Source organism: Seriola lalandi, unplaced genomic scaffold, assembly GCF_002814215.2.
Source record: "Seriola lalandi dorsalis isolate HSWRI2012SDOR001 ecotype SW California unplaced genomic scaffold, Sedor1 jcf7180002054408, whole genome shotgun sequence".
In the NCBI taxonomy this organism is placed as follows: Eukaryota; Metazoa; Chordata; class Actinopteri; order Carangiformes; family Carangidae; genus Seriola; species Seriola lalandi.
The window spans coordinates 1193293-1208664 of record NW_019524961.1 but is presented as its reverse complement, the minus strand read 5'-3'; the positions used below and the strand labels follow the sequence as shown (position 1 = coordinate 1208664).

The window sequence follows — 15372 nt, the reverse complement described above, 5'->3', positions numbered from 1 at the left end:
CATGCTGCCTGAGAATGTATGAAATTCCCTTTGACAGTAAACCATCAGGCCTGCTGAATTGTTTGGCAGTGATAAGCTGTGGAAGAGCTGCTGCACAGAACAGCAGGACAGCAGCAGGCCTTGATCTTGTATTCTCTGTATCCCTGTAAAGGTGTGAACTTGCCTCCAGGTTTTTTTGATATTTTAAACTGGTCTCTGATACAAAGCAAAGCCCTTGCATATGTTAGGACTACTGTCATTCCCTGTGTCTTTGAAATCCAACATCCAGATGCAACATTTGAAGACATGCTGCTTATACCTCTGAATGAATGAATGATTGAATGTGCCGAAAAAAATATCCCCTGCTGTGAGACAATACAGTACACTATACTGATTCCACTAATCATGAGCTGATCTTTCAATGATGTATCGATCTGCTTTATTTCTTATTGGACTGTGGGACCATTTCCAGTCTTACATTCTTAGGTGTAAAGGCTCTAGTTTTTTTTTTTTATCTTGTAAGTTCATTGTAATGAGGAAAACTATATCGGTGTAGGAGATTATGTGTAAACTGAAGTGAAGTGAGGGTTAGGCTTAGAGTGAATTAATTGCTACTAAGTTCAGGCCTGCCTCGAACTGGCACTTCTCCCACTGAGTACACAGAGCAGGCGGTTATGACATCATGGGCGCACCCCTGGGATAAGATGGTTCATAGACTAACCATTTTATCCCAGCGGCACAACTGTGGCTTTCATAGGCAAATAGAGTATAGAGTACTCCTAAGTCAGGCAACAAACGGAGAGCTCCCAGCAAATTTAACATGGTTAGATCTACCAGAGATCTTCATCAGACATTGTCAATGAAATGATAATGACATTTTGTACCAACTGTAAACAAAGTATAACGTGTATATTGAAGTACCCCCGACGCAGGGGTTAGGGTTAAGATGGCGACCATATACCACAATATCCCTGGTTCACATCTGGACAACCTATTTTGCTTCTCTTTCTCCCTCATTTCCTACAAAAGTATTGCACAGTTTAAATATTAAGATAAAAAGATTAAATAAGTAAGAAAATCAGGAAAAATTACAATATATCTCCTTTTATTGAATACATGGTCCAAAATGTACTTAAAATATCTGTCAACAATTTTGGGAAGCTTATAAAGCTCTTCACCGAATATTACCAGCAGCTTAATAAACAAACTTTAAATTTATAGCATCCTTGCTTGTAATTGCCCAAATACAAATTTTCAAAGTGACAGGTTGAAAATATAATAACACCATCATCACAGGCAGTTGCAACAAAGAGAAATGTGGAACGCTTGCAAAGCTAAGGTGACGATACTTCCATTAGGAATGCAGAGGAGATGCAAGCCGAGGCAAGCATACACACATACAGCAGGACATACTATTTAAATCATTACAGCAGCAGCAGCATACAAACACAACACATGCGATGACGACATGATATGAAACTAATTCTTAAGGCATTTGAGTGAAACATGCACATGGACCAAGCTAAATACGCAGCGATAAACTGAACCACATTCAGAAATATGGCCATTAAAGTAGAAAAATCTATAGGGAGAAAATTAATCTATGAGGATACACAGTGTTACTTTATGTATATTTGATTGTCTTGAGTAACAGGTATGCACAGCTAATACAATGTAAAAATATAGGCTCAGTTTAAATGGCCCATTACTGTCACATTCAAAGGTTAAAAAAAAAAAAAGACATCACTTCCAATACACAAAGAAACACTTGGAGCCACTTACAACACTGACAGATGTAACTTATCATGCGTAAGCAAACACAGATAAAACCAACAACTGGAACAGTTAAAAAAAGAAAAAAAAAAAGAGGAAATATTTTATTTTTTGGTTTAAAACGAATTTGAATTTGCAATTCTGACTTCAGTGAAACCAAACTGGCAAAATCACTTGCTACCATTATGACCTCTGAACATCAACATGCCACAGTAATGTGCTACCGCAGTAATGTACAGTTTATATGGTCAATACAAAAAAGAAACAGCAAAGAGCCTTTTTGAAAATATAATTCAAGAAGTAAAACCTTAATTCTAACTGTAATTGTAATTCTTCTCTTCAGCAAGACACGAAACAGTAGATCTCAAGACAGATAAAACATGACAGCAAAGAAGCAATCATAATCACAGCTGAAGGCTCAAAAACTGCAATCTAATTATCCTGACAACCTGTCTCTGTTGGACTGTTGCACTAAAAATAAACCCAAGAACAACTGCAAGGCAAGTCTGTAGTGCATGGCAACAGAGTTCTTCACACAAGCGAGTCCTTCATGCCCTGAGTACCTTCCTCTGACAAAATCTCTGACAAAATCTTACAAGTACTGGAAAAAAAAAAACCTCTTCTTGCAGTAATTTTATTCTAGGAGCTGGTGGTCTGCAGGTGGCTTTCATTCAGGATGGAGGTGATGTTGGTGTCATAGAAACCGTCCTCATCCTCAGAACTTAAAGTGGAGGAGCCCAGAGCTGCACGATGTGTTTGCTGTGACTTCCGCCTGAGAGAAAGCAAACAACAGAAAATCCAACAGCATGACTCAGTTCTTCTACTTTCATGCACGGCAGCTCAATCAACAGAGGCCATGTGTAGTGCTAGTTACTATAGAGTGCCACCTAGTGTAAAGAAGATAGAGTGATGGGGTTACTTGTCAAACACTGAAAGTTAAGGAAGTCATCCTACATTGTGTGGAACAGTAAAGTTCACTTAACATATTTTTTTTGTGATTGAACGACATCTATGCTCAACATTATTTCTCAGACTTAAGTCCTACTTCAGTTCTGCCTCCAGTGCTGTGACTTTGGCCTGCAGTGCCTCCTGGAGCTCCTGCTGCTCCTCCAAGTCCCTGAGGACCTTGCGGCGCACTCCCTCCAGGCGCTCCACCTCCCCTTCGCTCTCGTCCACCTGCCGTTTCAAGGCCTTCACACGCAGAGACAGCTGGGGACGGAAAGAGGGAGAGGCAGGGGGTTAGAGGGGAACAGAGGAGGTCACAGGTGGAGACGGTGGAGCGGAGGGGAAGAAGCCAGACAGGCAGGCAGGGGTTAAAGCCAGGGGTCTGATGGGGTATGTGGGGTTGTAAGGGGGTCAACTACGGCCACTGAAAAAAGGGCGGAGGCAGCAGAAAGATGATCGGGGAAGGGAGGTCAGGGAGCGTTCTGGTGACCGAGTCAGGTTGGGTGTGGGTCAGGAGGAGTACAGATGAGATTAGTCTTATGTAAAATAAGCAATAAACACTGTTTGAACTGCGTTAATGATTAACAGCAGGTGTAGGTCAAACAGGATCTATAGATAATTCTTACTACATTATTAAAATTGTTGAGTATGTAAATTAGTACAAAAAGAGAGTCAGGAAACTTGAGACAACCACAGGAGCATATTTGATACTCAGTCAATTTCACTGACTTTGAAAGAACAGTGAGACAGTTAGGAAAATACACTTATTTAACTTGTTGCAAGGAGTTAGATTGATACCACTTTTGTGTCTGTATGGTAAATATGTAGCTAGAGCCAGCAGCCAATTAGCTTAGCTTAGCTCAAGAAAATGGAGGCAGGGGGAAACAGCTAGCTTTGCTCTCTCAAGAGCTCACAAAATCAACACCTACCTACACCTCTAAACTCAGCTCACCAATTAACATTATATTATTATTATTATATAATAATAATTAGATATCTGTCTGTCTGTCTGTCTGTCTGTCTGTCTGTCTGTCTGTCCGTCCGTCCGTCCGTCCGTCCGTCCGTCACCCTCTGTTTCCAGTCTTTGTGCTATGCTGTGAATAATCTAACTCCCGGCAACAAAGTGCCTTTAATAAGTATATATTCTAAAATGTCTAACTGCTCCTCTAATTGGTTAGATCCAGTTTGAGTTTCAGCTTTTTGTATTTAACCAGCAAACACTAGAACAAAGAGCAAAGATTATTTGCATGCAAATCTTGATATTTACCTGGTCTCTCTGCTCAACGTGTTGGCTTCTCTCCTGGTCTAACGTGGCGTTTAGCTCCTTTAGCTTTCTCTCCATTCGTCTCTGAGAGGCCTGGATACCGGCCTTCTCTCTGTGGGGAGAATTTCAAAATTCATACAATACTACAACAATACTTTGACACAGTTACATTTTTGATGGGTATGTTGTGACACATTTTCCCTCATTCCATTCCAGGTGTTGTCTTTTTTTTATGGATGGTTGATTTCTGGGTCCTGAAGATTTGTTATTATTCCTTATATTATATAATATATATGTTTGAAGTTTGTTGTCATTTGACATATGAAAAGCCTGATGAGGGGTGTTTTACCAAAACAGCTTCTCAGTAAATTTTCATGAGTGTTGACAGTGTGCAGGAGCTGACTGAGTGATAGAGATTGTTTCTTTTTGTCTTCAGTCGTACCTTTCTTCACTGTGAAGTCTCTCCTCTAGCTCTTGAATTTTGTTCTCCAGCAGGTTGATTCCAGCTGAGGGCCGAGTCTGTCCTTCCATGTCTGCCACACGAGACCTCAGCTCCTTCAACTGGGAGGGGAGGCGCACAGTGAGGTGAATAAACGAGTGATTTCTGCAAAAAGCTGTGCTAACCAAGTGTGTGTGTGTGTGTGTGTGTGTGTGTTTATGTTTATGTGAGTGAGAGTTTGTGTGCACGTCCAGACACGGAATGAATGAACAGTACCTGTCTCTCAAGTGCACTCTTGTCCATCTCCAGGTCATGTCTTGCCGAACGCTCCTGCATCAGCTCTGAACGAAGCTGATCCACCTGATAGGAGAATGAGGAGACAGTGTAAGTAAACCTGTCATCCTTTCTGCCATTGCATACAAAAAAAGCCTCCTGCTTATTTGCATGTGTATTCAAATATTTGTATTTGTGTGGCACCTGATCTCTGCTTCGTGTGATACGGTCATTTAGAAGCTCTACACTGCTCCTCTCCTCATCCAGCTCGATCTCCAGTGTCTTAATTTTATCCTGTGAGAGAACACACACACACACACACATACAGGTAGATATGGAGATTAATACATACTGAAACATATTTCCTTTTTGGGGCTTATCTCCCTATACTCAAAGCTATTTGATATCACAATTTCACACGGTTCACTCCCACCCATCTTTAGATTCCCCAGTTCATGACCTTTGACCTTGAGGGCTCACCTCCAGGCCCCTGATCTCCCTGGTGCGATCGGTGTGGGTGCTCTTTTCGGTCTCTAGCTCGCTCTCCAAGTGTTTGAGACGGTTGCTGAGGAGATCTCTCTCCAACTGGGTGCTGTCTCTCTCCTCACTGCACACCAGCAGATCCCTCTTCAGACGGGAAACCTGGGGAAAAAACGGTGTAGTGTAGTTTTATAGGAATTCCACCCATTCTCATGCAATTTCTGCTTTCATAACTACTTTAGGGTTTGCCAGACATGCATGCTCTTTTTAGATCCCTGCTACACTTTCTCAGAGTAAATGTCAAATGTATATTTCCACATTTCTATGTAAGTCTTAACCACTTCTGGGTAATAAGCTGCAGGCAGTGCTATGAGCTATGCGCTAACATCAGTATGTAAACATGTCCTCAGTTACAATGTTATCATTATGTTAAGTAGGTACAATATTTACCATGTTGGTTACCACTGTTTTAGTTTAATTAGCACTAATTGCAAAGAACAACTGAGGCTGATTAGTTTTGCAGTTATTTATTGATAGAAAAACTTGAATTTTGAGCTGACGATGGCGCAAAGACAAGGAATCAATTACATTTCATGGTGAGGGGGGCATGAGTGTGTGTGTGCCAAATTTTATGGTAATCTATCCAGTAGCTGCTGAGATATTTCACTTAAAAACCACAAATGTCAACCTCTAGGTGGCGCTAGAGGGAGTCAGCTCATCACCAAAGTCTTTAGGATTCATACTCTGGGAACCGTGAATGAAATGAAGGTGATGGATCAACAGACCAGCACTGGCGTCCCTAAAACCACACTTTTAAAAGGCTTTGAAACAATAGAGGATAATAGGCTAATGGGCTAAAATGGGATAACAGTTAAGTCTCCATTGTTTGAGGGATCTTGTTTTGTACATAACACTTGACTCATGTAATGCTGAAATAATGTAAAAAATGCTAAAATAACTTTTTGAATATTTCAGAGGTTCTGGGTTTTGCTGCACAAGCAGATTTACATTCCCCCTCCTTCTCGTTTACGCCTCCTCCTCACCTCATCTTGCTGGGCCTTCAGGTTGCTCTGGGCTCTCTGCAGCTCAGCCAGCCTGTCTTTGCTGTTGCGCTGCGCCTCCAGCAGGTCCTTCCTCGAGCGCTCCCTGTAGTCATCGAGCTGTGTTTGCAGTGACGCCACCGACTGACGGGAATCTCCCATCATCATCTCCATCTGACAGTGGAGGAAGCGCAGATGAGAAAAATAGGGATGAATTTCAATATCTCCATATATATGAGCAAACCATGCTGTTTCTCTAACCCTAACACACACACACACACACACACACACACACACACACACACACACACACACACACACACACACACACCTCTTTGTTAATCTTCTCCAGGGCTCGGTCCAGCAGCCTCTTCTGCTCCTCCAGGTCGCTCTTGCCCCTCCGCAGGGCGTCCCTCTCCAGGTCTCTCTCCTCCAGCCGCCGGGTCAGCTCATCCCTCTCCTTGCTCAGGCGGGTGGCTCCTCTCTTGGTCTCCTCCAGCTGAGACTTCAGGGAGCGGTTCTCATCCTCCAGGGCTTCCACCGCCTCCTCGGCCTCCGAGCTCCGGTTCATGCTGGAGTGAAGCCGCGTCTGGAGAACGATAAAATGACCACTGATGAACATGGGATTTGTAGCTTGTGGACTGATTTGTGTTTTTATGACTATCAAGTTGTAGGTAAAAGGTATTTCATGTGTGTGATGTTAAGAAGAGAATAATATTCACCACATAGCAACCCATTTGAATTTGTCCAGTATTTCATAATTGGCCTTTGTACGCTGCATTGTTACATCTGTGATGTAAAATAGGAGGAATGGCAAATAATAAAGTCCTTCCATATTCAAAATACAGTTCGAAAAGAGACTCTATACTTTAAACTTGATTGTCCTGACCACCGTATCCAAACAAAGTCTTACTCCATATCCTTGACGTGGATTTGTATGAGCTTTGCACCTATGCTGATTTGTGTACGACTACCCTCTTCACATGATCAGTAAGTAATACGATTAAAGCTCCTAAAACAGCTGTGATACGCTGGTGTTCCGGCGCACACGGAGCACAATGCACATCTTATGCAAATTTATCTCGGAGGGATTATTTTCCACGCTTGCATGTTTGAGTTTTTCTTTGGATCTAATTTACTTCACATCTCTCAGTTGAAAATAGCGTCTGTGTGGGAGACCATTTCTTTTATTCTTGTACTGTATGTGTGTTGAAATCATTTTGCATGCATGTGTGTGTGCAGCGGTGTATTGCACTGTCTTTTTTTTTTTTGTGCAGTACCATGCGTGCCAGCCTCTCTCTGAGGCGAGTGTTTGCTTCCTGGAGCTCCAGGTTGGCGCCATGGTCCACCACAGTTCTTCCAGCTGATGACTGTAGAGAGATGTGGGTCAAAACAGAGAGAGGAAGGGGGGAAGGTGAAAAAGATATTACATGTAGAATTTACTGATTTACACAAAAACTATAATCTCTTATTTATTTTGTACATTAAATCCATTTCTCTGATGCAAGAGGTGTTCCTTTAATCTTTTAAATATATTTCTATGATCAGATTCACTTCTTTTCCACACAATCTAGACGCTGCTTCACCTCCTTTGCCTTCTCGAGCGCCTTTTCCAGCTCGGCCTTGTCTTTCTGCGACTGCTCCTTCAACCTGCTGATTTCAGACTGAAGCTCGGCCTCTTTCTCTCCACCCGCTTTCTTCAGGGCTTGAAGTGCCTTGCTCTTCTCGTCTAACTCGCCCTTTTGTTTGTCCAGATCGGCGCGAGCCCGCTTCAGGTTGTCATGGCAACGCTGAAGCTCCTTGGGATAAGTAATCAGAGATGAATAATGCGTGTGTGAGCAAGAGGAATGTGCCAGGGTGATTTTGTGTGTGTGTGTGTGTGTGTGTGTGTGTGCAGAAAAAATGAATGAAAATGAGAGAGAAATGATCTAAACTTCACCCAAAGGAAATCCCACAGTCGCATTACTGCTCTAACAGATATATATATATATATATATATAAAAAACAAAAACTATACATACTGTAAAACAAAAAAGATGAGCCCCTGCATGTCACCCACACAGCGAGCAGAATCTGTGTTCTGCCTCGTGACTAATGTGAACGTGAATTACCTCTGCTAAAGACCGGTCATCATCAGGCATTTGTTTCTTCACGGAGAGAAGTGAATTCTGAAGATCCTTCAGCTCACCCTCAAATTGTTCCTTCTCCAAACGGGATTTCAGGAGCCTGCGGAAAGACAGTAGATCTTAGAGAACACACAGTGGTGAAAGTAGCTGCCATGTACTACAGACGTACACACACACCCACACACAAACCGCAAGGCCGTAAGTACGAACACATGCGCGACAAACGACAAACAAAGCGCAAAGGGAGCGAAACTACTGTTATAAACCATAAGAATATCACCACATCCAGAATCTGCCTTTTGTTTAGGGAGGAACACTTTCATTAAAGAGAAATGCACCACTTACTTATTTACTCAAAGTTATGTCCATTAGCAATTCAATCAGGAAATTTGACGTTTTGATTGGATGATTGAAAAAAAAAATTATGATTGATCAATATAACTTCATTAAGACACAATTAATGAAGTAAATAAGTACATTTCTGAATGATGATTGGCTTGAACGATTGACATGATTGGGTTTGTCATCACCAGATCACTGTTAGTCAGGGTTCACCAATCTAATGATCAAAACACATGTCATCAGACACAAACTCCGCTGTGATCTATGAGCTTCTCGGGTGAATCTCAGGGAGCACATCTCAAGTTCTGATTGAAACTAGTCTAAATCTACTCGAACCAAACGCAGTGACACTGATTTCCTCTCTCACATTCGACGGCTGACGTGCTTCCCGCTCCTGCCGAATGAAAAGTCAAGCGAAAGAGTGCATGCATTAAAAATAACTCCAGAGAAATGTTTTCTTGCAGGAGTGAATAAAAAAACATTTTTTTTTTTAACAGCAAGGTTTTCAGTGAACAGATTCTTTGAACTAATTCTCCTGATTGTAAAAACATCAAATACGACAGAGTCTGTTTGATGCTTGACCGAGGCTGGAACATGTTACGACTGCCAGTTCAAAGCTGTCAACACAAGCCTGTTTGAATGTGTATGATTTAACCTAGTAATGGCATGGCTCCATAATCAATTTGCAATCTTAGACATATAATCTTCTATCCTGGGTCCTTAAAATTAAACATTGATTTATCCACATATTTGTGGTCTTTGAACGTTACTTGTCTGGTGTTTTTTTTTAAACAAATATTTAGATAGTGAAAGAGATACAGTCTGTGCACTCCAACCTCACAAATGATTCATACAATTGAGAGAGGCCTCTGATGTGAGTTACCTCCACACACAAACACACAAAATACAGAAGCGAATGGTGCCATATCTGCACAAAGTGCGAAATACATCTGTTTTTGGTGACAGCTATTTTATGCTTTTGGTTGATATTGATGTTTTTTTTTTTTTAAAGGGTCATCTGCCATTAATTTCTATGTGTATGCAATAGAGAAGATATTTATGTAAATACACTTATAGACTTATTGACACTTACTCTTCTCTGGTGTTGTGCAGGCCCTGTGTGGTGACATCCAGCTGTGTCTTCCACTGCTCTCCCTGATCCCTGCAGCTCTCCAGCTCTTCTTCCAGCGTCAACATGGAGGCGTTCACCCTCTCCCTCTCCTCCTCGATCTGCTCCTGGGACTGATACGTAACCAACAAACATACACACAAAAAAAAAGGAAAAAAGATATTTTGAGTTATTGGAGTCAGTGTATAACACGGGTTCATTCCCGCTGTTCAATCACCCTTCTCATTATCATGACATACTGTATAAGAGCAGTGATTCAAAGGGAGCTCACACACCCAAATCTGTCACATTTTCTTTTCATTCAGTTTCTTTTCAAGCAAATGCTCGACACAAAGGAACAGAGAACAGAGAACGTTCAGCTTATTCCTTCATCAGCGTCTCTTCAACTTCTAAAAAATACTTCTAGATAAGAAATAACACCATTAAACTTCATACAAGATAGAGAACGGTACAGTCGACACAAACAGCGATCCAGCTGCTTTAATCCTCCTCTCGCTAAATAAATCAACTCATCAAAAGCAGCTGACAACCTGTCTGCTTATTTCCTGCTCTCGGGCTGTGTATTACGTTTTGCCTGACACTGCTGTTACTGTTTCCAAAATCTGCATAACGATCTATTCCTGTATATCCATAACTTCTTCTACAGCACATCCTACAGTACTCCAAAAATAGTCCACTGATAGAAAAAGAAACTCTACGATAGAAATTCACCCGGAAAACTTTTACACTGCAATCACAAGTAGCGAAATTCTCTTTTGTAACTGAGCTAACTAGGCTTAGCCTGACCTCATGGTACACGTGTGAATATATATATAGAACAGAAGAGCAAGACAAAGCCTGGTTCTATAATAGGCTGTAAAATCAAGTCACAATTTAATCACCTTAATAACACCTGCAGGACACACAAACTGCCTGACAGGTATAACCTGACTACTCTCCCATTACCTCTGTACAAAGAGCTCCTCTGAAAAGAAACAGTTTCTGTCTTAGGAGTGTTTTGCCAGACTGTGATGTAACAGATTAAAAAAAATAATAATTTCAGTCATCGGAAACTGAGAAATATTCATTGTGATTGCTGCATTGCAGGTTTTACTGTGACCGTCAGAGAGGTTAAAAAATCCTTCCTGGTTAACTTCACAGTAATCTGCAGGTTACTGACTTTGACACTGAAACAACTTCATAGAAGATAATCACATGAATAAAAGGGAAATATATATGGAAATATATTAGTTTACGTGGATCCCAAACACAAATAGCAAAAGCTCAAAACAAATTGGACTTCAACCGAAACTGCAAAGAAAGAAATGCTTATAAAGAAACAAAGAAATCCTTCACACTACTCACTGAGTGATGTTTATGATCTGAAAACTACAAGACTTTCTGAAGTGCAAGAACTTAACTTTGTAGTAAAAATAAAAGAAATGCCAAATGGACTTGAAGCTGTCCTATTCTATTAAAGTGGTATTTACTATACGTTTCTTTAAGCACCAGTATATTAAGTTCTGTCTGTGTAAACAGTGCCTTGCTTGTTCTCTCCTCAGTTCACTGACTTGGTTCGTGTTCAGTGACGTCGGAGTCACGAAACCAACATTTTTAGTTTTATTGAGCCAAATAAAATCTTCTTTCTTTGTCAGGGTCCATCAGGTCAAAAACACAGCGGGACACGCCCATCCTACATCAAAGTAACTGCACAAAAACGCAACTGAAATCAACTCAGGAGCGTTTATAAGGCAGCTGACGATCATGCAGAGACCGCACTCACATCAAACAACCTGAGCTTTTTTATGGTGTATTACTGGTGTTTAAGTGACAAATCTGTCTTTTAATTTTACGAATCAAAATTCTTGTTGCGCAACATTAGTTGCCTACTGGCGAGTCAGTTCAAAAAGTCTCTTAGGATTCATCACATATCATCAGCACAGATTTTATTACTTTGATCCCTGTTTTCAGTGTTTTTTTTTTCATCATTTTGCCTTAAATCTCAACTACTGACAACTAATGAAGAATAAATTTCAATAACTGTATTTTCTGTTAAATGTTCAATGGATTACTGCTGCACCACAGTTCAAACCCCAGGGGTTTCTGTTCTAACTTATGAGCTGCAACAAAGTGAAGTTCTGTGTGATTGACAGATGCACAAAATGCAAGAATCAGTGCCATCCACCTGTGTGACCTGTTCCATGGTTTTCCTCAGTTGGGCCATGTCCTGGCTGTACTGCTCCCTCAGAGCCTCCATCTCTCTGTCATGACACTCAACCTCCTCCTTCAGCACTCCCTTCAGGGCCGTCAGCTCCCGCTCCCTCTGATGGAGCGTATCCTCCTGCCGATGACGTAACATGGTAGCCTCAGCCAGATCGGCCTGCAGAGTCATCACATCCTACGGGGGGAGGGGGGGGAATGTAGAGGTAAGTAGACGGTAAGTTAAAAGACAGATAAAAGTGTTGCGTGTGTGTCAGTACCGTCTGCAGTGAGTCTGAGTGAGGTGAGTTTTCTGAAACCCTCCTCAGCTCCTCCTGAAGCTCGGCCAGCTGGTCTTCATGTAGGCGCAGACGAGACTCTGCACCCTCTCTCGCCATACGCTCCTCGGCCAGTCTGCACACACACACACACACACACACACACACGGATTATTAATACTGCAACACCAGAGTCATTAGCAAGCCAATCAATCAGGCAATAGCGAAACGATCCTTTGACAAAAAAAAGCCACAGCAGCAATAACTGGAAGCTTATTGTTGGCTGTTAAGTGTACACACTGTACATGCAAAACCACACACACACAAACACACAACCACACACACACACACACACACACACACACACACACACACACACACACACACACACACATCCTTACTCATCATGGGCCTGCAGCAGTTCTTTCTTGCAGCGATCGAGTTGATCCTGAAGTTCCTCAAAATTCCCCTTTTGGAGACTTCCATCATATCCTCCCTTCTGTACACAAACACACACACACACACACGTGCAGAGGAGATTGAGGGTGAGGCTTTAGAGGAAAAACAACAAAGAGAGAGCACAAAGACAGAGAACAGGACTGGAAACATTGCAACAGAGTGTCAGTGTCAACCTTGCACATACATTATGTGCTCTGTATTATCTTAAACATAAAAAAAAAAAACATGTCTTTGATTTCTTGCCCTAGTTTCTGACAGGGAGAACAGACCCTGCCACTGTGCTCAGACATCGTCTAAAAAAGAAAAAAAGCCGATCTCCCCACATAAACAACAGTTTCTGACAGGCTGCAGGGGAGCAGAGCCGGAGCAGCATCTCGTTTGTCGCCCACACCACTCCGCCGCTCGTCAAGGCTTACGCTCACTGAGAAGGAGGTATAAGCGCAGCCTGCCCATGAAACCTCTCTTATCCTCCTACACACTCATTACAGGAACGCACACACGGAGACAGAGGAAGAGAGACAAAGTGAGGATCACAGACGATTTTGCTCCTCAGGGGACCTCACATTTCTGTTACTTATCAGCGATGGATTATGAAGATATACTTTGTACAGATTTGTTTCATTTTCTTCTCGTCCCCCGCAGGACAGTGTGTAGATAATCCCGTTCTGGGACGTTTCAGTTTCTATCTGTCCTCACAAAGAGATAATTAACAGAAGATAACATAACTGAGAATATGTATAAGCTCTTTTGAGCACTTGGATTGAATTGCATCAGCTGTATCCTTAAAAGAGCCTCTCCTCCCATGCTTTATGTACATTAGTCATGGCTGAAATACTTGAACACAATGTGATCACATAATGGAAATGAGACTCAATATAAGCCCGGTCTAAAATAATAGCCGATTTGAGCTTGCCTCTAGTCCAGGTCGCTAGATAACTATGAGGGGTCGTGAACAGTAAGGAAGAGAAGAAAAATGATTCCTCTGTCATTTTGTTCGCAACAAACGGCTTCATAGTGGCTGAATAAATCCAGTATTTTCCCAAAAGTAAATTGATTAAAGATTCCATACAAAATCAGTGGTGGATGTAACATAATTTATCATTATTATTATTATAATTTCATAATTTTAACATCAGTGATTGGATGTCTTTTGCCGTAATGAACCTTGGGAGTCCTCGTTAAGAATTTTTTAATGTATTTTTTTACTTGCGACTTTTTATCGAAGAACCAGATATTATTTAACACAGTTGTTGATCTCTTGTAATGATAACTCACCCGGGAGGAGCCCTCACTGTGAATGATTTAACATTGTCGGTGGGAAACGAATGAAAGTTTTACTTCCACAACCAGAAATTGAAAGAAATAACTGTTTGGTTCAAATGGCTGATGAGGGACCAAAAAATAACTATCCTTGTTTTTTGTCACAAACCAGAGCGGCTATGAACCAATCCTCATTTTGAACAAGCAACAGCCATCAGTGTTCACTCTCCACACAAACAAACACACAGCACGTCAGCTGTCTTGGACCCAGGTAATCCAACACATCCAACATCTGATCCTCAATTAACCGGGGGAGCAAACAGGGTCTTGGTGCATTAAGTCGTCACTCTCCCACTGACACACATTAACTGGTAACACCAGCATTAAACCAGTCAAAACACACCACAAGCTCTTAAGAGTGAGCCACATATACATTAGTGGTACACAGTGAATGTGAACCCTGCTTCACATTACACTGTGAAATGCAAATAAGCCTCTGAAGAGAAAGGCTGAGCTTGTGTCAGTATACGAATCAGGACTTTGGCTGTATCACAAATGCCCCAAAACAGTCTCTGGATGAGCCCTTTAATGTACAACAACACGCGTCATCTGATCCTGCTCTGATCCCATGTTTTGGTTTATAACAGACAAAAGCAATGTTTTGGTTTACAAGCAGAGCAGGAGAAGAAATCGCCTCGGGCAAAAAACACAGTTCAAACCCCCTTCATCCTACACTTGGATGCTTGGTTGAGAAATCAGCCGCTAAATCCACTGAAGTGGACAGCGTGGTTAACATCATGAAAAGCAATGAGGTTTTGTACAACAAGACCCCTCTGAGAAGGATCTGTCCCATCCGGCAAGCCAACCCCCAGCTGGTGCAGGGTTCCAGTCCAACTCAATTATTGATGGCTCTCAATGACTGCGCTCTCAACACACACTGGGCCCTCAACAGCTTCCCTCTGCAGGTGCATCGTTGCCAAGAGACAAGACGGGCAAATAATTCACAAGCAGCCATGGCCACAACCATGCTGAGAAGTACATAACAAGGGATCATACATAATCAAGTGCATGTGATATGAGAAGGTAAGGACACAAAGGAGTTACTTCTGTATGTAGATTTATGCAAAAGGATGCAAATTTAAAGGAAGTAGCGTGTTGCGTCCTCATAAAAACCATGGCGCGGTCTATTTTAATAAGGTGTCAGAGGAGCACGGAGGAGCAGGCACCAAAATTGACAGAGAAATACTCAGCAAGCCCCTTAATTTTCCTACGTTTGGCCTGCCAGAAGAGGATCCTGGGAGACAAAGTTGAATAAAATAGAAACTTCATATCCTCAGAATAGAGGACTGGCTGCCAACCATCTGTTAACCTTATTATAAGAACTCCTCTGCTGAGAAGAAACCCCCC

At 41.8% G+C, this 15372-nt stretch overlaps 1 protein-coding gene across 2 annotated transcripts in view; it reads right to left on the bottom strand.

Moving 5' to 3' along the window:
• Positions 1–1067: 1067 nt before the first annotated feature.
• cgnb (cingulin b) overlaps positions 1068–15372 on the bottom strand; it is a 20097-nt gene continuing 5792 nt past the window's right edge. The window contains exons 5-21 of one of the 2 annotated variants that reach the window (XM_023409912.2): positions 12648–12745; positions 12250–12382; positions 11955–12167; positions 9755–9903; positions 9029–9055; positions 8305–8419; positions 7780–7992; positions 7474–7563; positions 6525–6782; positions 6197–6367; positions 5154–5315; positions 4878–4967; positions 4677–4760; positions 4404–4522; positions 3965–4073; positions 2798–2961; positions 1068–2524 (exon numbers count right to left, since the gene is read on the bottom strand). In XM_023409912.2, coding sequence (XP_023265680.1) covers positions 2392–2524; positions 2798–2961; positions 3965–4073; positions 4404–4522; positions 4677–4760; positions 4878–4967; positions 5154–5315; positions 6197–6367; positions 6525–6782; positions 7474–7563; positions 7780–7992; positions 8305–8419; positions 9029–9055; positions 9755–9903; positions 11955–12167; positions 12250–12382; positions 12648–12745 — 2328 coding nt within the window. In that variant the 3' untranslated portion in view covers positions 1068–2391. The remainder of the gene's footprint in view (positions 2525–2797; positions 2962–3964; positions 4074–4403; positions 4523–4676; positions 4761–4877; positions 4968–5153; positions 5316–6196; positions 6368–6524; positions 6783–7473; positions 7564–7779; positions 7993–8304; positions 8420–9028; positions 9056–9754; positions 9904–11954; positions 12168–12249; positions 12383–12647; positions 12746–15372) is intronic. The other variant, XM_023409913.2, reaches the window with a different exon arrangement.